Source organism: Siphateles boraxobius, unplaced genomic scaffold, assembly GCF_051911475.1.
Source record: "Siphateles boraxobius isolate OS27281-9 unplaced genomic scaffold, OSU_SipBor_1 25, whole genome shotgun sequence".
Lineage (NCBI taxonomy): Eukaryota > Metazoa > Chordata > Actinopteri > Cypriniformes > Leuciscidae > Siphateles > Siphateles boraxobius.
Genome location: NW_027508866.1, coordinates 17,974,728 through 18,002,707, shown reverse-complemented (window position 1 = coordinate 18,002,707; position 27,980 = coordinate 17,974,728). Strand labels below are relative to the sequence as shown.

Here is a 27,980-nt window from a genome sequence, read left to right as displayed (position 1 = left end):
TTGAGTGTGCTATTTTAATGCTTGGTTTGGTATGAACAAGAGATCAGTTCCACCTCCTTCAGTTCCCCTCCTTCCAGGTCTCTTTTCACTGTGTAATATTTAGCTCTGATTTTACATTTGCATCATACCAACTCGGAGCGCCGCTAGCAATTTTGGGCATATGAAATAATATGAAGTTTGGTCCCCTACCGCACCCATATCATTAATAAAATCAATATCTGGGGGCCCCAAAAGTGTGCGGGCCCTTAGAATCATCCTAACATCCCCCCCCCCCCCCCCCTTTAGCAGAGCGCCAATTCCATATCTAGTGGTAGTACTGTAACCAGGTAGTGACTCATCATAAAAACTGCTCTCAAACCAACTAAACTCCTCTAGAGACACTTGCTTCTGCATCAAAAGTCCTTGAAATGTTTTGTCCCCACACGTTCACAAGGCTTTAAAATGTCTGACCCTGAGTTGCATTAATGTGACAGGTTGTCAATAATGTCCAGTCTCCACAATCTGTCTCTAGATGGGCGACACTATACAGCAAAGACGAGCAGCATGAAATAAGACGATGCAAGATGCAGTTCATGAGACGTAGATTCCATCAGTGATTGACCACCTTTAATGTCAAACACTCATTATTAAGATTAAGCCTTTTTTTATCCCGGAAAGATCTGGAAAAGGTTATTCATGCATTTATCTTCTCGAGATTAGACTCTTTTAACTCACTCTATTATGGTGTTCAAACTAAAATCTTGGACAGATTACAGATGGTCAAAAATGTGTCCGCAAGACTGTTGACAAGCACTCGCAAATATGATCATATTACATCCGTATTAAGATAATTTTAAGATTTTATTATTTGTTTTTAAATCTTTACATGGTACAGCCCCTCCATATATTGTGGAGCTGATTCAGGACCAGAATTTTACGATCTCAGTCACAGAATCTTTTAGTTGTTCCAAGGACGAATCTGAACACAAGAGGAGGGTGCCTTTGCAGCTGCCGCTCCAAGGTTATGAAACAATTTACCACAATACATTAGATTATCATCAAGCCTTAGTGAGTTTAAAAGGCATTTAAAAACAATTAATTTTTTCATGTCAGCTTTTGATCACATGAGTGTCGAGGAACTGTTGTCACGGGAATCATTTTTTTGTTTGAAGATATTTTAGGTGTATTTAAGACTTTTAAGAGTCTTTAGATATGATAATCTGAGAGTAGATATTTAGCATATTCTTTATTTATTTATTTGTGTTTGTTATATTTTAATGTTTCATTGTTTGTCCACCACTATGGTCAGCATTGTTGTATTATTATGTGCTTTATAAATACATTGGAATTTGAATTATACCTATTGGAAAGTAACTAAAAGTAACAAAGCTTTTACAACTTTTACTAATAACATTTTTAGTAGTGCTGTTTTGCTATGTTAAACATTATGTTCTTAAACTGCCATCTTGGCCGCTATTATTGTATTTATTCATATTTTCAATTAGCTGTTATTTTTTGATTTTGATGTTTAGTTAATGTTTTGTGATTTTTTACTTTTGTCTTTATTTGTTTTTACATTTCTTTTTTAGCTTTGATTGAATTTATAGTTATTTATGATTTTGCTTTTCGTAAATTTAGAACTTCAACTTTAACCATTTTTTTCAGTTAATTGCCAAGTCCATTTCAATTTTTTTAGTTTAGCTTATTTAATTTTACATTTTTCAACCAATATTTATTATTTATTTTATTTAAGCTTTATTTAATAGTTTTAGTTTACAATAACAACACTGGTTTGGGCAAGCTGAAGTTTCAATACCGCGGTACCCCAATACTTCTAGTTAAAGCAGTAAAGAAAAAGGTCAACCATTTTAAAGAGCAAAATAATTCTATTCTATTCTATTCTATTCTATTCTATTCTATTCTATTTCACAGTTTAGTATTCATAACACTTTAAATAAATGAAATTCCTGGGATCAGTAAAACGTTATCTTGTGCTGCACTTACCAAACCAGCATGATGTCCTCATATCATGAGATGAAAGCGAACCACATGCAGATTCAGATGCTGTAGCCCAGTGCACCATAGGAGACTTTAAATGAGTAGTGAATGTCAAGTAAGATTATTTCTATATTTGGTGACCTTTAATGGAAAGCAACTAATGCAGGGAGGTATAGAAGTTTGATCATAGAAGTGTTCGCTTTTTAATGAGTCACTATACTTCCTGTCCTGTGCATTTATGCATTTTTCAATGGGCTCTTGGGCCTTTTTCTCTGTGGATCTATAACAGTCTCGTTGCTAAGTAAGGAATGATTTGATCTGTCTTGTCTCTCATTGTTTTGCGATCAGCCCGTCAACGATGAGATGTGTGAGGTGTGTGAGGTTTGGACGGCGGATGATCTGTTCCCGTGCGGGACGTGCACGCGGGTCTTCCATGACGGCTGTCTGCGGGAGATGGGCTACCTGAGCGCTGAAGCTCTGCAGGAAATGAGAGAGACAGCCCACACCACCACCGGCTGGAGCTGCTATTACTGCGTGAGTTCTCTCAACACTCTCTCATGAATACATATGCACAAAGTCACATACAAACATATTTAAAAGCACATTTCACGTCACTGGCTGTTTGAAGTTGTTTCAGAGCTATTACTGTAAAGTACTTGTCTTTCAGTCTGTAACAATGACCTGTTCTGCAGGGATTAGTGGCCATATTCAGCCTATAATTATCTGTGCGGCTGTCTTAAAGGAACAGTTTACTCAGAAATGACAACTTCATGATTGTTACATTGTCGTGGTCACTTTTAACTGCCACTGTTTGGAAAAGATTCCTATAGATTCTTAAAAAACATTTCAGTGATCCTGTAAAAAAAAAGAACTTGTTTAGAACAATAGGCGAGTAAAAAAATGGCTGAATAAATTTTTACGTGAGTGAACTGTCCCTTTAAATAGCATTATGATATAGCATTCACAAAGCATATCACTTCTGTAACATGACATATTTCCAATTGAAATATTCAGTGGGAAATATTCACTGTATCTTTTGGGATTTGATTGGATAGTGCCATTTACACGGACGGATGGATAGATAGATAGATAGATAGATAGATAGATAGATAGATAGATAGATAGATAGATAGATAGATAGATAGATAGATAGATAGATTTTTTTTATTGTAATAACACACGTACTGTTTTTAATATGGGTCCTTATAACAAAAAAAACCCTTCATGGAAAAGTTCTACAATATATTTGTCTATATACAGGTCCTTCTAAAAAAATTAGCATATTGTGATAAAGTTCATTATTTTCCATAATGCAATGATAAAAATTTTACTTTCATATATTTTAGATTCATTGCACACCAACTGAAATATTTCAGGCCTTTTATTGTTTTAATACTGATGATTTTGGCATACAGCTCATGAAAACCCCAAATTCCTATCTAAAAAAATTTGCATACCATGAAAAGGGTCTCTAAACGAGCTATTAACCTAATCATCTGAATCAACTAATTTTTTTTTTTTTAACCCTTATTTAACCAGGGAAATAGTCACATTGAGATAAATATCTCATTTACAAGTGAGCCCTGGCCAAGGTAGCAGCACACGATATACATAACTACATAAAACAGTTTAACAACACACATATACAACAATAAAACGACAATAAAACAAAATTAAACGTTAAGAGCAAGTGCAGACAGATTTGAATAATTTGTTTAAATGTAACTTGAACTTATTTATTGAAATAAGTACTTCAAGTTTCAATGAACTTTGGATCTCATTCCAAGCAGCTGATGCGCTATAAATAAAAGCAGTTTTTCCAAACTCTGTCTTCATTAAAGGAACATTTAAAAGAATATATCTACTTGAACGTAGATTATACCCTTGACTATTAAAAGTTAATAAGCTATTCATGTATTGAGGAAGCTGGCCGACTAATGCCTTGTATACAAGTATGAGCCAGTGTTTGTACCTTCTTATGTGAAGTGAAGGCCAACCTACCATTTCATACAGTGCACAGTGATGAATGTGATATTTTGTGCAAGTTATAAATCTTAGAGCAGAGTGATAAACAGAATCTACTGATTGTAAGAGAGCTTTAGTGGTATTTCTGTAAAAAACATCTCCATAATCTAAGATTGGTAAGAAGGTAGATTCCACCAACTTTATCTTGGCTGACTGTGAGAAACATGCACTATTCCGAAAATAAAACCCCAGCTGTAACCTTAACTTAGACAGCAGTTGTTTAACATGTAACTTGAATGATAAGTCCTCTTCCAACAATGGACCCCTGTGGCACACCAGATTCAATGGTGAGCTTATCAGAGAGAGACCCCTTAATGTGCACTCTTTGACACCTATTCTTTAAATAGTTCCTGATCCAACCTAATGCGGTTTCAGAAAGACCGATACAATGTAAAGGCGACAAAAGAATACCATGATTGACCGTATCGAAAGCTTTAGTCAAATCAATAAACATTGCAGCACATGATCTTCCAGTATCTAGGGCGCAGGTAATGTCATTTAAGACTTTCATAGTAGCAGTTACTGTACTATGATTTTTTCTGAAACCGGACTGAAACCTAGATAGAATACTATTGTTAATTAAAAATTCCTTTAGCTGTTCGGTGACAATAGATTCTAAAATTTTAGCCACAGCTGATAGCTTCGAAATCGGTCTATAATTATTTAAAATGGTTGGATCACCGCCTTTCAGCAGGGGTACAACCAAAGCAGATTTCCAAACATCAGGAACAATATTCTGTTCTAATGATAAATTAAAAATATAGGCTAATGGGCCTGCAATGATCTCGGCAGCTAATTTAAGAAAATATGGCTCAATTTCATCAGGCCCTGCAGACTTCTTGATGTCTAGATTTTTTAAACCTTTTAAGACCTCACTTCTTGAAATTGGAGAAAAATTAAAAATCGGACTATCTTCTCTCAGAAGAGATGGATTTGGTATAACACTCACAGGAATTTCTTTAAAAATAGAACTTGAAGAAATAAAGTGCTTATTAAAAATATTTACCATAACCGTATTATTATTAATGAGAACATCGTTTGCTAAAATTTGGTCCGGAAAATCATTAGATAATGTGGAGGGAGACAATGATTTGATGGTTTTCCAAAATTTTATAGGATTATTCAAATTTTGTGAGGTTTCTTTTAAATAATATTCAGATTTAGATCTGCGTACAAGAGCTGTGCATTTGTTTCTCAATACTCTAAATGCTACCTAGTCTCTTTCTGTATCTGAATTCCTCGCAGTGGCCCAAGCCAAATTTCTTTCATGAAGGAGTTCAGATAATTCATTTGAGAACCATGGATTATCGCGGCCTTTTACTCTGAAAGTCCTAACAGGTGCATGTCTATTCACAATCGTCAAGAATAAAGTGTGAAAATACTGCCATGCAATGGACACATCTGGTAATAAAAACAGTCTGTCCCAGTCAGATGTAAACAACTCATGTAGAAACCCCTGAATATCAAACAATTTAAAGTTTCTTTTAGTAATAATTTTAGATTTTACTTTGGGAATTTTACAATTTCTTATAACCGCTATAGTGCAATGATCACTGACATCATCAGGAAAAACCCCTGTATAGGTGTAATTATGGGGTTTATTTGTTAGTATAAGATCTATTAAAGTGGACTTGCTTGGGTTCTTATGATTTGGCCGTGTTGGTGATTCAATGAGTTGAGTGAAGTTCACAGAATCACAATATGCTTTGAACTGATCTGAATTTGAGGTCAGCCAATTCCAATTCAAATCACCCAATAATACAAGATCTTTAGAGAGTATGTAGTTTAGGACAGCTGACAGTGAGGTGAGAGCATCACTGTTGGCTGCTGGTGGTCTATAACAACCTACTATACATAAATGACAATACTTTCCATATTCCAGGTCGATGGCCAATAATTCAAACTGTTTAGGGAAAGAGACTGATTTAAGAACAGTTGCATGATAGTTCGATTTAATATACATTGCAACTCCACCCCCTTTACTTTTACGATCAGCTCGAAACACATTATACCCTTCTAGTGCAATGTCATGGCTTGAGATAGATTTTCTCAGCCACGTCTCAGAGATAACCAAAACATCTGCTTTAGTCATCTTGGCCCATATATGTAATTGATCTAGTTTTGGCAACAGGCTACGAACATTTAGATGTACCATTCTAAGGCCTGATCTATTTGAGAAATCTAGAGGAGTTGGAACTACTCCCGCCGGACCAGGATTTGGATTTATACCGGCCAACAAAAGCAGCAACATTATCAAATATCGCTGCCTTACATTTTTAGATGTAGTACTACATTGATCATTTCAAGAGTCCGATACAGAGATCTTAGGAATGAAAGTAAAGATGAGTAAGTTCTTTGTCCTTGTGTCCATTTGCGCGGAATTAATAGCAGCCCGGAATATAAAAATAATGTCCGTACATTTGGATGGAAGAAGCATATGGAGACGCGACAGATACGTCGCTCTTTCTTCCGTTTTTGTTGGTGTGTCCCATAGTCCAAGCATGAAGATTACCATGCAAAAAAGCAACACCTTCATATTACCAGCGTTTGAAGTCAAAATCATTCAGACTAAATCCGAGACAAAATTAAGCTCGCTCGAACAGCTCCACGACCCCGACAAAAAGGCAAAGAGCAGAGCGATATTGTGGAAGATATGAGTCTTATTTACGGGCAATAAGCAGCTGGAGAGTTTAAATTAGGCAAGAAACATCACCGACCTTGACTGCTATAATCCCCACCGCCAAAATGATCTATGAATCCGGGGGTTCTTCAAGTAGTTGCCGTGCCTTTCCGTGCTGTTGTTCAACGCCGATGCTTTCCAAAGCAACAACGTAGTGATGAGATGTCAAGCCGGAATTATGCAACAGTTAAGCCAACTGTCCGATCTGCCGTAGTTCAACACAAACGCTTCCCAGAGCGAAAGCGAAAGCGAGGTGGACGACGACCCGGGGCAGAGCAACGCCAACAGGTAAGCACGCTTCACCCAACATAAAGCAGATTGTAGATAGCTCAAAGTCTGTCTCAGGAAATCTGACTTAATCCAGACTCGATTCAAGAAAGAGACCGAATTTTGAACACCTTCTTGAAATAAAACTCTCAACATCTAAACAAAACAAAAGAAGACTGTAGATCAGCAGATCAGACAAGACAAACACAGTGCTGCCATCTTGGATTGGTTTAGAGATAATTAACTCTAAACACCTGCAAAAGATTCCTGAGGCTTTTAAAAACTCCCAGCCTGTTTCATTACTCAAAACCGCAATCATGGGTAAGACTGGTCAAGCCACTTTTGAACCAGAAACAGCAGCAGAAGCGCCTGACCTGGGCTACAGAGAAGCAGCACTGGACTGTTGCTCAGTGGTCCAAAGTACTTTTTTCGGATGAAAGCAAATGTTGCATGTCATTCGGAAATCAAGGTGCCAGAGTCTGGAGGAAGACTGGGGAGAAGGAAATGCCAAAATGCCTGAAGTCCAGTGTCAAGTACCCACAGTCAGTGATGGTCTGGGGTGCCATGCCAGCTGCTGGTGTTGGTCCACTTTGTTTTATCAAGGGCAGGGTCAATGCAGCTAGCTATCAGGAGATTTTGGAGCACTTCATGCTTCCATCTGCTGAAAAGCTTTATGGAGATGAAGATTTCATTTTTCAGCACGACCTGGCACCTGCTCACAGTGCCAAAACCACTGGTAAATGGTTTACTGACCATGGTATTACTGTGCTCAATTGGCCTGCCAACTCTCCTGACCTGAACCCCATAGAGAATCTGTGGGATATTGTGAAGAGAAAGTTGAGTGACGCAAGACCCAACACTCTGCATGAGCTTAAGACCGCTATCGAAGCATCCTGGGCCTCCATAACACCTCAGCAGTGCCACAGGCTGATTGCTTCCATGCCACGCCGCATTGAAGCAGTCATTTCTGCAAGCGGATTCCCGACCAAGTATTGAGTGCATAACTGAACATAATTATTTGAAGGTTGACTTTTTTTGTATTAAAAACACTTATTTTATTGGTCGGATGAAATATGCTAATTTTTTGAGATAGGAATTTTGGGTTTTCATGAGCTGTATGCCAAAATCATCAGTATTAAAACAATAAAAGACCTGAAATATTTAAGTTGGTGTGCAATGAATCTAAAATATATGAAAGTTTAATTTTTATCATTACATTATGGAAAATAATGAACTTTATCACAATATGCTAATTTTCTGAGAAGGACCTGTATGTTTTTTCCTCCAGCCTTCAGAAGCTCACACAAAAGTCACTTTCAAACCAAGCAGATTTATGTTGGTCAAATTATAGATACATCAACAGACGAGCAAAGTTGAGAGGGACAATAATGACATTTATTAATGGCCATTTTATAAGGACCAGGGACAAACTAGGGCTTCTTTTAAATGTCCTTATTCTTTAAAAAGTGCTGATAAAGTGATCAAGCATATAAACCACCTGTTGCCCAGCATATATTCACAGATCCTTACCCTGTGCAGCTCCTCGCAAAGGTCAGCGCGGAGATAAGCATGTCAAGATGATGGTGTAATGCAAGAGAGTCTGGGCTTTGTTCAAAGTGCTCTTTCTCCCAGCGTTAGAGGAGTCTGGCTCTAAAATTAAAAAGTGGACTGCCAAAGCGTGCAAGCGTCCTTCAGAGTGAAGTAGAGCGCTTATCTTGGTCGCACAGGCTGCTGATGCTTAAATCATTTGTTGAGCGAGTAAGACATTTTTGTAGCACTCTGAGGATGCTGCTACACACTCCAGATGCACTCTCTGTTTTCCAATAGACTCACACCATCAAATGGGATGTATCCCATGCTGCATTGCAAACATTAACAGCTGTGGACACATCCCTCAAAACAATATGTGAAGCGGCTTGTTGTTTGCGAAATGTCTGGCGTGTATTTCCTTGGAGGGCTAATTCACAGCTTATGTGTCTGGTTTTCTCACTCTGCCCTCACTACAACCTAATCCACATGTGTGTGTGTGTGTGTGTGTCGAAGACAAGAGATGTTGAGACTAGGGATTACGCTGTCATATAGCTTTTAAGGGACATATGTTTTACTTCATGTAATACCATTCAATATCTTTAAGCAGGCCCTGCTCAAAAGGGGGGCCAGGGTGGGCCTGGCTCACTCAATCAGGAGCTTGGGCCACTCTGGCCCCACGCCAAAAAAAGTCCAATTGCAAAATTAGTGCTATGTTCAGTTCAGCTCCAGAAGGCAGTACATGACCACAGTCTTCACCAACATTCAACAAATTTTAAACCATTCAAGCACAAGAAGACGCGAAAGAAATTCAATTCATACACACAAACCACGCACATCAAGAGCTGCGTCTCAGAAAGTGTGCCATTGAGTTCTCTTTTGCGTCTTACCGTGCTTAAACAGATGAATACACATACAATTATGTTAAAATGCCTGTTTTGGTGAGTATCCTCGAAAGCACAGTCTCAAAGGATGATTCCGGTATTTAGCACTTTGACTCTGTCTTCTAGTTTGTTTTGGATGAACTAGAGTGGTGGACACAGAAATTTTGACGATGGGTCCTGTCTCAACTTTTTGACTCTTTTAGAATCGCCTTTGACTGCTTCAGAGTGGGTGTCTACCGGCAAGCACAAACATGTCCTTAAAGCAACCCTTAACGTTCGTTTTCAAAACTGTACAACTCACCGAGTGGTTAGTGGTGTTCGTTGATGATTAAAAACAAATATATCGGCGCAATGTATGATTTCAATCCGTGTTATTTGCTATAGTGGAACTATTTTTTCAGATACCACACAACCGCGTATAAACTTCCACTCGATATTTGAGTTTGAAGCGTAATGAAGCGCAGTAATATCATACAGCAATGAGTCCTCCAACAGAAATCAATGTGATTTTACAAAATGCCAAATAAAACACGACAGAAACTGTATTTTGCTACGATACTTGTTTTGGAACATCAACATTTGGAATTATCCTTTAACTGAGTTAAAATAAAAACTCTTAATGAACGTGTGACAATGCACTTTCATCTTTTAATAAGCACAAATAAATATGATTGAACGACGCAACGTGTAGTAACATCAGTGCCACAACAAAGATAGTGTTTTTGTCAGTCTGGTTTGGGAATACCGGATGCAAGATGAGGTAAGCATCGTATGCAGCTGAAAAGAGTATTCAGCCGACGGGAAGTTGATTACATCGATGAATGGATATGTAATCTGACTTCTGAATCTAAGCGAGGTGCACATGGAATACCTTGCTGTTGGTTGTGGTAACTGAGAGGAGTGATTCGCTGTTGTTGGAGTTCCAGTCATCCAGAGAGACTACGGGGAAAAAGCGATTTCTTCCAAAGGTATTTGAAGTATCTGAGAGAAGACGGAGCTGATCGTTTACTCGTGTAAAGCAGTGGAGCGTGAGTAATAGGATATATAAACTCAGGAGCGGCTATTGTGGGACTAATTGACTTGGTGGCTATTTACTGCCCCTTTTATACATTGTGGAATTCTTGATGGACTAAATGCCTCTGACTGTTTCTCCAAACCCCTCCTTTTGCACAATCCTTCCCAACTAAGACTATTTGAACTGTGTGAAGAGGGTTTTGATATGAATGAAACCTGCGTTGTTTGCTGTATTGTTTATATAGTGGTTGTGAATGTTTTATTATTATTCCAATGGTGATGTTTGGTGTGATGAAATTGGTGTTCTGTCATGGTGAATATACTAAAATATGTGCATATTGAATCATAGTGGTATGGTTTTCTTAGAGTTTGCTCTTGCAACATTAAGGGTTCATGTTGATTAATTTAGTACATGTGTCCTGTGTTCGCTTTCCTTCTTGACGTGACTCCCTAAAGAAGATTAAGGATATTTTGGCAGAATATATATATCTGTCTGGCACCCCGCATTAATTGAAGAGGGAAAGTGTTACAAACGTAAACAGTTGGGAGAAAATCTAATATCTGTCAGATCCATGGATTAGGTCTTAAAGTAACAGTAGCTTAATACCTGCTGCTGTCTTGTGTCATTAATGTTAGTTAAAGAACAAAAGCAAATTTAAAAACTTTGCTCAAATCTACTCTTGACTAAATAACTTCTTTAGCTTTAATTGAAATAATTATATTTAATGTATACATTATAGTTTTTTGTACCTGAATACAGTTAGACCTACCCGAAATCAGTTTATTTCATTTTTATATTTTTTCTTTTGTAGTTATTTGTGCTATTGCTTGGAATTTTTAATTTTTGTGGTGGGGCCAGTGAACATTTTGACAGGACAAGTAACCAGTAATCTCCTTATTATTGAACCCTGTGGGTTTATAGTCCCTTTTAAGACCTTCCCCTTTTGTTATAAAATAAAGTTACAAAATCTGTTACAGGTATAAAACAAAAAAAAGAATGAACTCCGTCCCATCTTACATCTTAAAGCTAGAGAACATGCAAAACCAAAGCTGGTCTGTCTTCAAGAGTATTTTAGTGCAATGGGACAAACTAGGTCTTAATGTGAAATGAGAGCGGGTTGGGGAACTCTCAGCATGAAATTTAACATCAGTAAGTGTTAACAAGAAGACCGTGGTGGAAAATTAATTGAGAGTCCAGACTTGGTTGTCAAACCGATTTGGCACTTGGCGTCAGATGTGAGATTTGCCATTCAATAGAATAAGCACTGTGATTAGTCGTGTGACAATTTAGATAATTACAGCCCTTTCTTGCTCAAAAACAGCAATAAAATCTCAAACTGATATGACATGCACCTGGTGTGGAGATATGCTTATGAAGAGCTTATCAAAAGTCATTGATGATGGGGAACGTCAACAAAGAAAACTTTGAGCTGAAGCAACATATACACAAAGTCAAAATGGGGATGGATGGCTCGGCCGTCTCACACACCTGGTCAGGCGAGCGCTGCTCGGTCTCCGTGGCGATGTGGTCCTCGGTCACTCTTGTGGACACTGGCTCATTCATTGCAGCGGTCTTCGTCACGCTACGTGCAGTGGGCTCAGGTCGACGATCCTCGCCGTCTAGGTGGTTCTGGCTGGGCACTGGATGGGGAGTGAGGCTGCCAGCATCCTCGACGGTGAATGCAGATCCGCATGATGCCAGCACCGACTCCACGTATGTTACAAAGCTCCCTCGAGAAACCTCCCTGGATAACTGTGCACGTGTGGCGGCGTTGAGTCCGACATCCAGGAACTTGCACAGACAGTTATCCGGGAAGGTGGTCTGATGGGCGAGATCCAGAATTTTTTCTAAATGTTCCTCGAGAGAGCATTCTCCCTGCTCAAGGCACATGAGTTTAACTGCTGGAAAGTCCATGGTGCAAGCAGTGGTGAAAACGGAACAAAAACACTGAACACGAAAGATGGAAAAGAAAAAATCTTACAAACGCATTCACTTGTTTGGTCCGGTATTCTGTCACTGGTGGTTGCTGGCAGACATTTGAGGAAGACGTATATGATTCAATTCAAAAGGTTTATTCTCTAAAGATCTAACAGGAAGGCAAACGGATAGCAACACACACTGAACATATACAATACCGGACACTGAACAACTTCTTTTTGAAATTTTATTGGTGGTTGACAAACAACGAAATGGTGTATAACCGCCACAGACTGGTATGGAGTGTGGATTGAAATGACATACTCTCTCCCTTTTAACAAAAATAAATAAATTATATCCTCTCTAACAAATTATTTATTTTAAGATACTGAAAAATAAAACTATAACATTAATTTCCCGATTGTAATTTTGTAAAATATATCCAAGTATAAATTGCATTTTTATTTTTGCTAGATTTTGTATTAGAATCCTTCTTTCAGCCTCATATTTCTGACAGTATAGCATAACATGTTCCACAGTTTCTTCTTGGCCAAAAAATTCCTAACTTCCCATCTCATGTTTACCCCCGGACACTGAACTGAACACACAGGTGTTAATGATGGTGACTGATGAGTGCACAGCTGAATGTGATTAGAGTCTGTGACAACAAATGAGTGACAAAGGCAGGTGATGACAAAACATAATTAGTCCAAACTAACGTGAATGTGACAGCTAGGACATTATTTGGTGTTTTTTTCCCCCTTCTTGTTCTGAAATCTTTTGAGGTTTGTGGTTTGAAAATATCACCCAGCAGTGGTCCATTGTGCTGAAGTTGCTGTGTAGGATATTTTTTCTGTTTTGTGGCTAGTCCAACTGTGCTTGTGTTCTTTACGCTGGTATCATCTTTTGGGCTTCCAGTTGAATTTAAATATTTTGGAGTTTCAGCAAACAATGAGGTTTAAAGGGATAGCTCACTTACAAATGGAAATTCAATCATAATTTACTCACCCTTTTTTCATTCCAAACCCTTCTGTAGAAAATATAAGCTTGAATTGATATTGCTGTTTTGTTTCAAAATGTACATGTAGCAAAGTAATGAGTTTAGGTATAGGGGTGCAGAGCCAGTGGTTGTTCTGTAGGCAAACATCAGTGCCTTGAATTTAATGCGAGTTGCAATTGGCAACCAGAGCAAGTTTATGAAGAGAGGTGTTACTTGTGCTCTCTTCAGCCCGTTAAAGACTACTCTTGCTGCAGAATTCTGGATCAGTTGCAGATGTTTGATAGTACCTGGAAAGAGAGCATTACAATAGTCTGGTATGGATAGAACAAGAGCTTGGACAAGGAGTAGCATGTAGCATGCTCCGATATGAAGGGCCTGATCCTCCTAATGTTATGTAAGGCAAATCTGCTGGACCGGGCAGTTATGGTTGAAGAACCTAGCTGAATGGAGAAGTCGTGAAGATATGTTGGGTTGGTTGAGACTATAAGCAGTTCTGTCTTCGCAAGGCTTACTGGTGGTCCTTCATCCAGCAAGAAATGTCTGTCAGACAGGCTGATATGAAGGACCGGAGAGGTAAGACTTGGAGTGCAGTTCCTGAGATGCCCTTCATCATGAAGGTTGACAGGAGGATCTGGTGGTTAACTGTGAAAAGCAGCAGACAGATCTAGCAAGATGCGTACTGAGGATTTGGAAGCTGCTCTTTCCAGTCTCAGAGCTTCAATAACCGAGAGCAGGGCAGACTCAATTGAGTGGCCGCTTTTGAAGGCAGACGGGTTGTTGTCCAAGAGGTTGTTCTGTGTAAGACTTGGTTGGACACCATTTGTTCAAGTGTTTTAGTAATGAATGAAAGAAGGGATACCGATCTGTAGTTTTCTAAAAGTGCTGGATTTAGAGTGGGTTTCTTAAGCACTGGGGTTACCCGAGCCTGCATAACCCTCTGGGATCTGAGGTGTTTTCTGCGTCCTGGAGGTGTTCTGACATGCTCTGACATTTGTGCTTATTTCTGTTACTTGTGACATTTTCATGGCTAAAGTCTGATTACACTGTATTCAGCACAAACTCTGCTACAGTAATATGTCAGCAGCATGTATGTAAAAGTTTTAGTTTTGAGATAATGACGTTTATGCATGGTTTGTGAAAAAACAAATGTCACTGAAATAAAGTCATAAAACTCATACTGATTATTTCTTCACAAGACTTTTGAAAATTGTATCACATGGCCTAGAATATTAGCTTCAAAACTATGTGAAAATCATCCTGACTACTCATTCAGATAAGACAATATATTGATTTAAGTTTGTAAGACATTCTTTGTGTAAGAAAGCTTTATGTGAGGAGGCGTAAACCACCCATTAATATATAGTTTTTCACACCTGAGAAAGACAAAGACCCTCCCCTAATGGCCCTATTAGGTGCTATCAGGCCCAATCATTATGAGGAGCCTTGCACAAAGAATGAGGAGAAATTTTAAAAAGAATGGCTTTTAGATCATTTGGATTTATTTACAACACAACATAATCCAAAGATACACAACAAATGACAAAATAGCACATTAGTAAACACACTGATCTAAAGACAGAGACTTGGGCAGTCACACACCTTTGTGCCATTCCTAAAACATAGTAGGCTACATACCTGTCATCTCCAAGGTGTTTGATTTTTCACTTTACCATGACCATGTACAGAGACTCATGTGAATGTTGAAGTCAGCAGGACTCATCAGTGGCATCTGGTCCCTGTAAAAAAAAAAAAAAAAAATTTTTAGAAAGAAAAAAATACACACACACACACACACACACACACACACACACACACACACACACACACACACACACACACACACACACACACACACACACACACACACACACACACACACACACACACACACACGTTGTTCAATAGCCTAGATAGCAGGCAGACTATAAATCGTTAACAAGAAACACTTCAGTAACACTACACTGGAGAAAAATATATGGATTATCATGTTACTTCAAACATTTCCATTCGTTATGACGTTATGAAATGAGATTGGAGTAAAAACATGAAGCCTAATGTTTGGTGCGTTTTGCTTTTCAAACGCACAGCGCGACTGACCCAAACTCACAGCACGTGCAGAGGACATTTACTGAAGCGATCGAGCCGCTCCAAACTATGAAAAATTATTTTTACCATATCTACGTGTGAGCAGATATCCACAAACACAGTATTTAACAGTAAACACAGGTCTAAACATTATAATATTCACCATATTAGAATAAACACTCATAGGCATACGAGCCTAGCTGTTATATCGTGCAGTGTTTAATTATCGAACATAAAAAAAAACATTCTCGTGTCGTACATGTATATACATTTAGCATTAGGCTTTATGTTTTTACTCCAATCTCATTTCATAACGTACATTTTAGTCTGGCACCAGTTTAACTAGTAGCTACAATGTAAAGTATATGCAACAATAACATGCTACTATTAGTGTCTTACCTTATAAATCGTTCTCATAATCAAATCGTGTTCTTCTGAGGTAAATCCAAGGTAAACAGCACAGCACAAACACTCAGGACTGAAGTCGCTGATTCTTTGTTTAGAGGTGATGAGGGCGTTTACAGTTCTGTGTTCCTTCACGTGGCTCATTTGCATGTGAACAGCTCTTGCACTCGTGGGTGTGGTCACATTAGTGTTAATGAGCTCGGGCTGGAGAAACTGTACATGCCGTTGCTTTCATACGAATTACTTAAACAGAGAATATTTGTTTAAGATATGATTTACATCATTTAAAAATGGAGACTTCAAGCGTTGTAAAGACATATGTTTCATGTCACAGTGACAAGTATTCGCTGAGTTACAGGTCACTTTCTGTCCCATTTCAGAATGAACTTCACATTGAGACGGGAGAACCCGCATATGTTAAATTTATTTATTTTATGAAAAACACAACATGTTGTTTTTATCATTAGAGTACACCAGGGGTGTCAAACTCAGGTTCTGGAGGGCCACTGTCCTGCAGAGTTTAGCTCCAACCAGCTCCAAAAACACCTGCCTGGAAGTTTCTAGTAATCCTGAAGACCTTGATTAGCTGGATCAGGTGTGTTTAATTAGGGTTGAAGCAGAACTCTGCAGGGTTGTGGCCCTCCAGGAACTGAGTTTGACACCCCTGGCGTACACAAATAAAAGACATTTAACAGTTATTTGAGTCTATTTTGCACTAAGAAAAAAAGCGAGACAATAGTGCTGGCGCGATAGCCGACCTCAGAGGGTTAAATGCTGTGGCAACGGTACCAGTGTGAAGAGAGGTGTTGATCATGAGTGCAGGTACAACTGAAGAAGAAATGGCTTGAAGGAGATCGGAAAGAATGAGTTTGGAGACTTCTGTCTCAGAGAGCAGAGAGAAGGAGGGGAGTGTGTGTGTGTTTCCTATTAAGATATGTTTGTAAGTTTGAGGTGTGGAGAATTGGCCGCTGGGTAGTCACTGGTGACTTGGAACTGCATGTTCTTGCTGTGCCATCAGCCAATCAGTGTTCTCTTGATGGCATTGCATGGCATTTATTGGTTATAAAAAAGTGCCCATAACTAATGGGAAAATTTGCTCACTCATGAGCAGATGGCAGATGGCAGATTTCAAATCACATACTTCCAGAGGGTCAGAGAATTTACCAATGAGATTTGAACAACGGACTGCAAACATTCTCATCTGTGTACCTGCACAGAGTATGTTTGTGGGCTTCGAGACCATGCCAAATCCCACCTCTCGCTCAGCATTGTTTATAACATCTGTTCTTCATTTTGGGGCCTCTGACCCGTGTCTGTTGAGAATGGGTCGTAGATAACACAATAGACTTGAAATCCAATCTCATTTCAATGATCATCCTCAGAAAAGGAGTGTATCTCACAGGAAATGGAGGAACCTCTGAGAATTACCCTCCCCATCTGCTCTAGTGCCATTGTTCAGATGAGTTCTCATCAGGCTGAGAAAAGCTGATTGAACATACAGCTACTCCCAGTGCTACTGGGCTCTGACAGCATTTGTTTGAAGGCAGAGCTTGAGCCAGGAAAGAAATCTCGCTCTGAATGTGATATGAAAGGACAAGCTGTCATTTGATCACTGAGAGCTTTTTCTTGCACCTCTTACACCTCAAACTCATTAGGTTTCCTTAAAAGCCGAGTTAGTCAGGCCGTTTATTACCCTTAGTTCAGAGATTGTTAGCCTTTTTAGAAAGATAAAGGGAGAGAGAAAGATTGAATCACCTGCTGCTGAAGATAATTAATGTAACAGTGTTTTAAGGCTCAGTCTGAAGGGCCCAGAGGCTTTATGTAAGATTTTTTTCTCATTAAGTAATTAAAAAAAAAATAATCTTTTTTCAAGAGTTGTCTATTTAATGTGTTAATTTAGAATACTTATCAACAAATAAATCACTTTTTGTAATATCCATTCCATGGTTTACTAATCTGCCACATCACAATGCACACACAGTATGTGATTGGTATAATTAATCAGTAAATATTGTGTAGTGTATATTAGTATAATTGAGATAATTTTGAATTTAGTTTTTATTTCTATATTTTATTTTTCATTTTTATTTCATTTTGTTGAATTTTTGTCATTATTATTTTTTTAATGTGTTTATTTAAATTTATTTTTCATTTCAGTTTTAGTTATTTTAACACATCAAGTTAAACTAGATGAAAATGAGAAATGTCCATCTGAACAGTTTTAATTCTGTCTTTGAATAATACTGATCTGGGATTTTATTTTGTGTTGAATATCTAACGTTTAATCTTACCTTTTCATGATTTAACATTTTGTGCTATCACTAAATTAGCAAATGTTTCCATTTATTCCACTTTGTAAATATATTGGATTATGCATCATCATCCTGTACATGCTAAAATCATCTTTAAATATCTTACAATGTATCAGTGAAAGCACAATGTTCTCATCTTATTGTTTTATTACTAGTATTAAAAATACAACAACTAGTCCACAAGCAAGGAAGCAGTGTAATGTAATATTCTCTTTAAAGTGAACTAACCGCTCTACCAGAACTGAAAGACTCTTTCTCTTCATCCCTCAGGATAATGTGAACCTGCTGCTTACTGAAGAAGAGATGTACAGTCTGATGGAGACCTTCAAGCAGTGCAAGATCATTCCAGGTGTTTCTCTCAGTCCCATTTAACAGCCTCTTCTAGAGTCATGCTTTAATTATTTCACTTTGTGGAGTAAACTAAGGAAGCTAATTAAAGGTTTACTAATTTATCACATCAGTACGGTAATTAGCCCTGAACTGTTTCCATTAATTGATGATGCTGTAACTTTCCTCTCACTCACTTTCATGCTCAGAGTCGTGCCTGGTGTCAGATGAACTCCTTCAGTACAGGCACTTTGTGACCAAGCAGCTCTTTGAACGAGACTTGACCGATGAAGAGGAAGAGGAGGTTCTGGCTCAGTTTGCAGCACTGGATCCAGAGAAAAAGGGTCAGATTGAGTGGTCTGACTTCCTCTACCACGAGTCACTCTCAGTGCTGCAGAAATTCCGGACTGAGGTAGGGCTTTCAGAATGGCTGAAAAACTAAATTAGAACTTTTTACTTGAATATTACTAATATTATAATTATATTTGAATTTAAAAGGTATAATTTCAGTTAGGGAAAAAAAAGCTTTTGACTTGTCTCCTAAGGCCAAAAGAGGCCACAATGATTAAAATATGAATGCACCGCATTCAATTGTTTATTCAAAGCAATGAAATAATACGACTGTCAGTAAAAACAAAGAAAGTGGAAAACGTTTAAACTAATGTTTATCAATCAAATAAAATTGAATAATAATAACAATAATATTGTGAAATATTATTACAGTTTGGACATTACATATTACAACATAGCAACTTAACATGTGAGTTGTGCGTTTTTATGAATAAACAGCTTTAATTAAACGTGGCTAAACCAGAGTTTACAAGCATAACTATCTGTTTTATAAGCATTTTTTTGATGTTCAATACTTTCAAAATGCTAAATTATTACAAACAATCAAGCAATCAACCAAAAGCATTATGGAAATTTGCTGAATTGAATCGTAATGTGAAATGTACTCATTGAATTTTCAATCCAGAATTCGCTGGTGAGAATCCTCACAGCGAAGGAGAGGGATCGGGCACGGGTCGTTTTCCAGAGTCTAGATCAAGACAAAGATGGGATCATTACTGCCGGAGAAGCTAGAAGAGCCCAAACCTCCTGGTTCCACAAGATTAACAAAGAATCACAGTCCTGCAGTGTCAGGTGAGCCAATTATATGAGAGTCAGTGAGGCTAATCACAGTTAGCGGGACATTTCTGAACGGTTCTCAATCACAGCCTCCTACGTAATCAACAATAAACTTCAGAAAAACATTTCAAAATCTTTTCAGGGACTCATCCAATTTGCCTGGCCTCTGGGAGCAACAAATCGGATCAAGCTTGGCAGTTTTTATAGCTATGTCATGCTGCCAATGCCTCCATGAGCTTCTAGCCAATGCTAACTGCTCTCACTTTAATTAGCATGTATCCCTCATCTCTTCTCATGAATTACTGGCTAACTTTGAGTTCAGTAACTCTACCGAGGGAATATGAATCATTTAAGCAACACATTTGCTGACAGTTCTGACTTTGGGATTAATGCATAACGTAAATTAGATGATATAACCGCTTGGATAAGTCATCTGTGGAAAGGAGAAAGATTCTCAATGACAGGCTAAATCCAAGGACAAGGACTTTGACAGAGCGCACTTTGCCAGTCATATCATAATTCAAACCTTGCTCGAAGAGTCCAACAGACAGAATGATGCATTTTTGCTGAGATTTGTGGGCGAAAATGGAGCCAGGTACCTCAAATATAGAATTTATTCATTCCTTCATTCCTCAAGCGCCATCACCCAGAAAGAAATATCACAAATGAGATGTATTTAATGTCTTAAATTTTCTCCTAAACAGCAGTGAGTTTAAATGAAATTAATTAATTTTGTATATGTCATTTAAATATAGGCTATATAAGTATCTGAGACAAGGTTGATGTTTTTGAACGAATTCTCGTGTTGTAACCTGACTGCATTTAACCAAAAATACAGAAAAAACAATAATATTGTAATAAAAAAAATATATTTCTATTTTAATGTAATTTATTCCTGTGAATCAAAGCTGAATTTTCAGCATCATTGATGTCATATGATCCTCTAGAAATAATTCATATAGTCTGATTTGCTGATGAAAAAAAATATATTATTATTATTGTTAATATTATGATTACTATTATAATTGTTATTATTATCAATAATGAAACAGGTTGTGATGCTTAATAGGTTGGAAACTGATACAATTTTATTCAGGATTCTTTGATATTTCGAAAGAACTGCATTTATTTGAAATAAAAATCTTTTGTAAAAGTATAAATGTCTTTACAGCCACTTTTGATCAACTTATTTACTTTTTTAAACATGAATTTTTATGAACATATCAACATATCTGTGAATTCAGTATTTGGACCGTCTGTTTTGACATTCCATGCTTTATTTTTAATTTTTTCACCAATCATCCCATCCTTTTCACCATTGCTGAATGTCCATTTGCCCTGCAGACTCATGGGATTGTGTTCCCCTTTGTTCAGTATGGGGTAAGTCACTCAATCTGCATGGGCTTCCCCTGGAAACATCTTACGTTCCCTGCCATGACCATCATTATTCTCATTATAATTATTATCAACATAATTACTAAATATTCCATGATTGAGGCCAAGGAATCAGTGCCTAAAAATATCAAAGCTAAACTGACTGAAATGGTTGTTCGCTATGGCTGTATTAGATCTTGTCGTCCCATTATCAAGATCAAAAGAGGGGCTTCTGTTCCCCTCAGAGAAAACCTTAAGGATATTTTTCATCAGTTTTAAGGGGAACAGCAGGTTAAATGAGCGCCTGAGTGTGCGGGTGCATGGGGTTGTGGGTGTTTGGCTTGTTCATGGCATGACTAAGCTTGCATCCTAATTTACGCTCATTAAAATCAACTGAGGGCTTGAGATCAAAGCAGACCGTCTCGACTCTGAGCGGTCCCAGTTCTGCAGGAGATGTTTTGGTTGCTGTTCAATGCTCTGGTCATGGTTGCACTCTGTTTTTTGCTTCACACGTCATTAGACTTAATTACAAGAAGTTCATGTTTCAAATTAATTTATTTCACTCAATGAAGTTTGTCAGATCCTTTCAGTGCACTGAATGGCATGCAAAGTCTGCAGTTTGTGAGACTACTGTATATAAAGGATTGTGGGCCATTCAGAATTGAATTGAAAATGCATTTTGAATTTCAATTCAAGTCCTGAATGCATGAGTGAACTAGTTTTGTCTTGCCGGTGGTTGGGTATCGTCTCCCCGGGGTCGGAGGTGTCATGAGAACAACAAATAAGACTCTGAAAACCCAGAGCCGGTAGAAGTGCTGCCTGCTGTGAGCTGTCCAGTAGTGTGTGTGTGTGTGTGTGTGTGTGTGTGTGTCTGTGTGGGTGTGACTGAATCAAACAGCGTGTGTTTCAGCTTGCTTTCTTCATCTGCAGCATCAGCCATGTTGGTCCAATATCTGAGAGCAGTCCTGCTAGTTCCAGCAGCGAGAGAAGCAGAGACAAAGCCATGGAGAATGACAACAGGTTGGTGTGTGTGTGTGTGTGTGTGTGTGTGTGTTCACTTACAATCCATAAGGTCTATCACCCAAGATGCACTGCAAAACTATGCTCCCATAATAATCAAATCCCATTTTCCACGATTCCCATTTTCCATGATTCCCATTCAAATCCGTTGAAAAAAAGTCATAGACTAATAAAGGAGGAATCTGAACCATGTAAGAACATCATAAGCACCGCCTAGTAACACCCTAGCAACCACTTAGAAACGCGCAAGGAACAACCCAAAACACCCTATCAACTGCCTAGCAACAACATAGCAACTGCCTAGCAACAGTATAGAACCTACCCAAAACACTCTAGCAACCACCTAGAAATTCCAAGTCAATCAACCAGAGCTCTTTAGTAACTCCCTATCAATGCTTTAGCAACCACCTGGAAGTGCCCTACCAACCATCCAGAACACCCTAGCAAATGCTTAGCAACCACCTAGCAACAGCATAGAAACCGGCCAGAACACCCTAGCAACAACATGGAAATGCCAAGTCAGTCAACCAGAGCTCGTTAGTAACTCCCTATCAATGCTTTAGCAACCACCTGAAAAAACCCTACCAACCATCCAGAACATCCTAGCAACTGCTTAGCAACCACCTAGCAACAGTATAGAAGCCGGCCAGAATACCATAGAAATCACCTGGAAATGCAAAGTCAATCAACCAGAACTCTTTAGTATCCCCTTCTAAAAAATGCTGGGTTGTTTAAACCCAACTTTTGGTCAAATATGGACAAACCCAGCCATTGGATTACATTTATAAATTACATTTTTTACCCAATGTTTGGGTTTGTCCATATTTGACCCAAAATTGGGTTGAAACAACCCAGCATTTTTAGAGTGTATCAATGCTCTAGCAACCACCTGAAAACTCCCTACCAACCATCTAGAACACCATATAAACTGCTTAGCAACAACCTAGCAACAGTAAATAAACTGTCCAGAACACCCTAGCAACCACCTCAATCAACCGGAATTCGTTAGAAACTCCATCAATGCTCTAGCAACCACCTGAAAACACCCTACCAACCATCCAGAACATCCTAGCAACTGCTTAGCAACCACCTAGCAACAGTATAGAAGCCGGCCAGAATACCATAGAATACCAACCGGAATTCGTTAGTAACCCCTATCAATGCTCTAGCATCCATTCAGAACACCCAAAGCACTGTGTAGAAATGCTAGCAACCATCTAGAACACCCTAGCAACTGCTTAGCAATCCACTGTCAATCAACCATCTAGTAACTACCTAGCAATGTCCTAGAGAACCATTCAGAACACCCTAGTAACCACCTAGAACATCCTAAGCACCACATAGAAATGTTCTTGCAACCATACAGAACACCCATCAACTGCTTACCAACTGTCTAGAAACAACATGGAAACCCCCCAGAAGACCCTAGTAACCACTTAATAATGCTGTCAATCAGCCAGAACTCTCAAGTTAGCACCTAGAACAGACCTAGACTGACTGTGAACTAAGAGTTTGTAAATTCATGGTGTTTGTTCTACTGAAGCCTTCAGCCGACATTATATTAAAATAATTGTTTAACAGCTGAATTCCTGGTGAGAAACTTCATTACCCATGATGCTGTGCAGACACTGTGCACCAGTTATAGTTGAGAAAGCAACACGCTCCAAAAAAAGCTCTTTGACTCTGCCCACTCCCACGAAGCAATATGAATGACGTAATCAAGTCGATCTCTCTACACTCTCAAAATACTGAAATTTTTAAATATATATGCATATTTTGCAATAAACTTAAAATATATTTATCAACATTTGTAAATGAGCAGTTTTATATTTCATCATCGTTTTTAATTCGATTATGCTGTACACAGTGCTTAATGGGATTGTAGTTCTTTCCCTCACTAAAACTGTTACTGCTTTAAATCACAGTTTGTAGTGTTGTGATTTGCCTCGTGGCTGATTAGCTTGTTTCATGGCTTATAACACTTTAACAAAGGATTGCCATGTCTCTGTCAGAAGGAGAATTGGGCGGACACATAGTTTCCTAGAATTTTCGACAGAAAAGGAAGGTTTGAAATAGGTCTATAATTATCACGTGTCAATATTTGGCTTTAAGATTTGGTTTAACAGCTTTCTCAGTAATTGTACCATCGTATTTTCCAGACCGTTTACCTGGGATAACTTCCTGAGGGAGAGCGCCATCTACATCCTGGCCTCCAGGCCCAACAGCTCAGCCATGCATATCCGTTTGCCACTCTAACCGCGGCCACATAGCCTGAGACTTCCAGAGGGGCTTCCTGGGTCCAGATTCACGAGCAAGAGGTACAGGGGACTAAAATGAGAGTTACACGAAAGTCAAAAGCAAATGAGTGCGCCACTACGCTCAAAGACAGTACAAGCCATCGATGGATTTTTCCTCTAACAACCCAATCTAGCGACACACTGACAAATTCAACGCTCTTGAACAACAGCACATCTGTCAGCACTTCGGAATTGAGCTTTCACAAGCTTGTTTGATTTTGTGACCAAGTCACTGTTTCAATCAGAGAACCTGTGACACGTTTGCAAAGTTACAGCACCACAGTGTTTGCATAGTGTTTTTGATGTTGATGTGTTGTACCATTTTCCAGTTGTGGCTCTAGCCCAATGAGTTGTGGGATCAATGTGTGAGCAGTAGTCGGATCATTGCTGATCTAATTTCAGTCACCATAAAATATGAATATACAGAGAATATGGTGGGCTCATGAATCAAAGTGAGATGCTATATATATATATATATATATATATATATATATATATATATATATATATATATTATTATATGAAATATTGTATTTGTGTTTATTCCTATACATTCAGGGATGGATCATGGACCAGGCCAAGGAACTTCCAGACTGCCAGGGGCCTTAAGCTGAATAAAGTGAAAACAAAGGAAACATAAAAATAGTTATTGACAGACAAATGCTACTTGTAATTAAAAAAGAACGACATCAGTATGAGTTTTCAGTCACTTGACAAGTCGCATTATGACAAGTTGTGATTCTTAATTTTCTACTTCCATATTGTATTTCTGAGTGAAAGAGGATATGTAATGTGGAAAAGTAGGGCAGAACTTGATTTCTATATACGGGGAATTGATTGGATTGTGAAATAAGTTATTTTTGATTCGTTTCTAAAACTTAGTGAGCTGCCAACTTAGGCAGTATTTTAAGGCACCATAGGCATGTTCCTGATGCAAAATCTGTTCCAAAATGTACAGGCAGCATAAATTAGTAAATCGATATTGAAAAGTTTATAAAAATATTTTTAATCTATTTGAATCTTATTTTACCCAGTATTTGTTTGTGAATATTTATGGTTATTAGAGTATTTCTTAGTTTAGCAACCAAAAACTTGCTTAGAAAGCAAAAGTTTTCTAATACCTAATTTTGACAAAAATCATATAATTCAATATTAAAGAACACAAATTAAAAAGTTCCAATTAAAGATCTTATTATTTTACCCAGTATCTGTGTGTTCTATGTATTTTAATATTTTTCAAAATATTACGTCATTAACTTTGCAACATGCTAATTTCAAACTCCATTGAAATCAGTCAAAGGCCCTGTCCCAAATGGCACACTTGTGGACTTGCGGACAAGACTTGTGGACTTCCTCAGAGTCCACACTTTGGTGACGTCATGTAGTGCAGACCTATAGGGCCCTTGGCGCGAGACCACGAGGGCACATTGAGAGGCATTTTTTGGACAGACTCGATCGTCACGCCGGATTAAGGAAGACGGTCTGGTTGTTATGGACAGGAGCTGCAGGTTCGGAGAAATATGCTGCCTTATGTTGTCGTTGTTTTTACCATTGTGTTTGCGAGATTTTTGCGCTCCGACGTCGTAGAAGACAAGATTATTTTTCGAGCATACAAATGCTGATGTTATGCACGGAGGAAAGGGTAAGGAAATAAAAGTTATTGAGTTTGTAACTAAACGCTATAATTGTCAAAACTCGTAAGTGTATTAAGTTATTTTAATATAAAAATTTATTGTACATAATAATACATAATGTTCCATTTGAACTAAGATTACAATTTTAACACATAATGAAAATGTGCGTGTAAATATTCATACTACGTTTACATATGACTCAGTAAAGCCCTGACATTCGGTTCTATTTATTTAATGAATCATAATACGATTGTATTATTCAGTGCGCTGTTATTAGCCTATGTTTGGGACATCAACCACTGGACCATGACCATAATATTTGTATAAACTGTAGGTAATAACTGGTAAAATGTACACCTAGGTCATAAAAACCGTAATACTTACACTTAAATATTTTCTTCTCAGCCATGTTAACAATTGTCTGTGAGCGAAATCTCCTCCCATCCGTTGTCTGTTTGGCCTTTCGCAAGGATCCCTGGGTAGTTAAAGTGTATGGAGCCTGCATCCATGCGTGCTTCGCGGAAGACCCACTTCAAGGGTACAAAGGGGGCGCTGGTGAGCATACTTCAGAGTCGGACTCGTAGACTCAGCGAGCACGCGCAAAGTCCACGAGACCGAAAGTCCACATGAGGTGCGCCATTTGGGACAGGCCCAAATTCCGTTTAAGACAAGTAATTTCGCTCGGTGACCATCTTTGAAACGCCTCTCGGTCATGCAAGTGCATATCTTTTTGAATGGGAAAAAATATAATTTTCCAAAACTGTTCGCCAAGCTTACGATTAAATTTAATATTTGAAATCACCAATGAAATGTGACAACAACTGTCTCATACATTTTGTTTCTAAACGCTCGAATCATGACAGAAAATATCATTTTTCAAGCTGGATCAAGCTAATGCACAGTGGAAGCGCGTCTGACTCCGGAGCTTCTAACGGCAGTGGCAGTGATGCGATGACTTTACCAATCGGCTATTGGCTCTTATTTAGAAGGTGGGATTTATTTCACCATATTGAGCGTTAGACTTTTCCCCATTCAAAACAATACGAGTGACACGTCTTGTGTAATTCTATAGTCTTTGAATCAGTCAAGTCTTAGCATGCTTCTTTCTAAGGTTCCAACCTATGTTTTTTTTATTTTATTAAAATGGGTATTACTTAAATAATAAAATACTATTAGGTATAGTTAGCTAAGCAACATGCTAATGCCAGACTGTGCCAATCGGTTGTCAGTCAAGTCTATCCTGTGTGTTACATCCAATGTAACATCAGTTCAAATTGGTCCCTTTTAAGGTTTCATTTCAGGATTTTGTCCTACCTATATGTATAGGCCCATAGCAAAGCAGCTCACTTGGTTGATAAAAAGTCTAAAAAAAATACTTAAAAAAAAACAATTGTGGAATGTAAAGTCACAATTACAAAGTATTATAAGATTTCATTTTATAATTTGTTTCATCCCTGGAGAAAAAGCAATAGCACTGGGCCTCGTATAGACCATAATCCTTCCTTGCATTCTTTGTGTCATGACCTGTTGTTTTATTTTTCATTTGATGTTTCTTTAATTCACTAGTTTCAGAATTCAGAATCTGTAAAAACTGTAACGCCTGTTGAGGTGACTTAACTCAGTGTTTACCTAAAATAGCTGATGCAAATGTACAATCTCCCAAAAAATTAAAATGCTAATTTAAAGGAAGGAGCCCTGAAAGGATTAGAACTTACTGCCTAAACAAAACGACTCGGAGATCTTTCTTTCTGTCTTTCTTTCTTTCTCTCTTTCCTTCCTTCCTTGCAGTAGGATCATGTTGAAGTTCTTAGATCTGGTGCAGATGAAAACACTTTCTAATATCTAAAACCTTTTTTATTAGGTGTAAATCATGCACACTCCTGTAACGTGGCACCTGGGTTAAAACACTCATTATATCGAACTGTTTGAGGGGTAGGCCTATATATGAAACATATCCGCTCTTGTTTATATGGTCATATTCACTGTATTTGCTTATAGAAAATTGTATTGGATTGCGCTAGGCAGGTATTTCAAGGGACTGTGCAATACTCCTGAGTTTTGCTGGTAGTGCTGGAAATAAATGCATGACGTTAACTCCAAAAATGA

General features: G+C 38.2%; 1 protein-coding gene across 3 annotated transcripts in view; it reads left to right on the top strand.

Moving 5' to 3' along the window:
• phf24 (PHD finger protein 24) overlaps positions 1-27,980 on the top strand; it is a 55,169-nt gene extending 27,189 nt beyond the window's left edge. The window contains exons 3-10 of one of the 3 annotated variants that reach the window (XR_013207116.1): positions 2,326-2,511; positions 18,365-18,443; positions 18,631-18,833; positions 19,398-19,564; positions 20,894-20,929; positions 21,854-21,943; positions 24,103-24,261; positions 24,799-27,980. Coding sequence is in view for 1 of the 3 variants with exons in the window: in XM_077242970.1 (XP_077099085.1) it covers positions 2,326-2,511; positions 18,365-18,443; positions 18,631-18,833; positions 19,398-19,564; positions 20,894-20,929; positions 21,854-21,943; positions 24,103-24,199 (858 nt within the window). In the remaining 2 variants the exon portion in view is untranslated. Of the gene's footprint in view, positions 1-2,325; positions 2,512-18,364; positions 18,444-18,630; positions 18,834-19,397; positions 19,565-20,893; positions 20,930-21,853; positions 21,944-24,102; positions 24,671-24,798 lie in introns of those variants that run through there. The other 2 variants (XR_013207117.1, XM_077242970.1) reach the window with 2 other exon arrangements.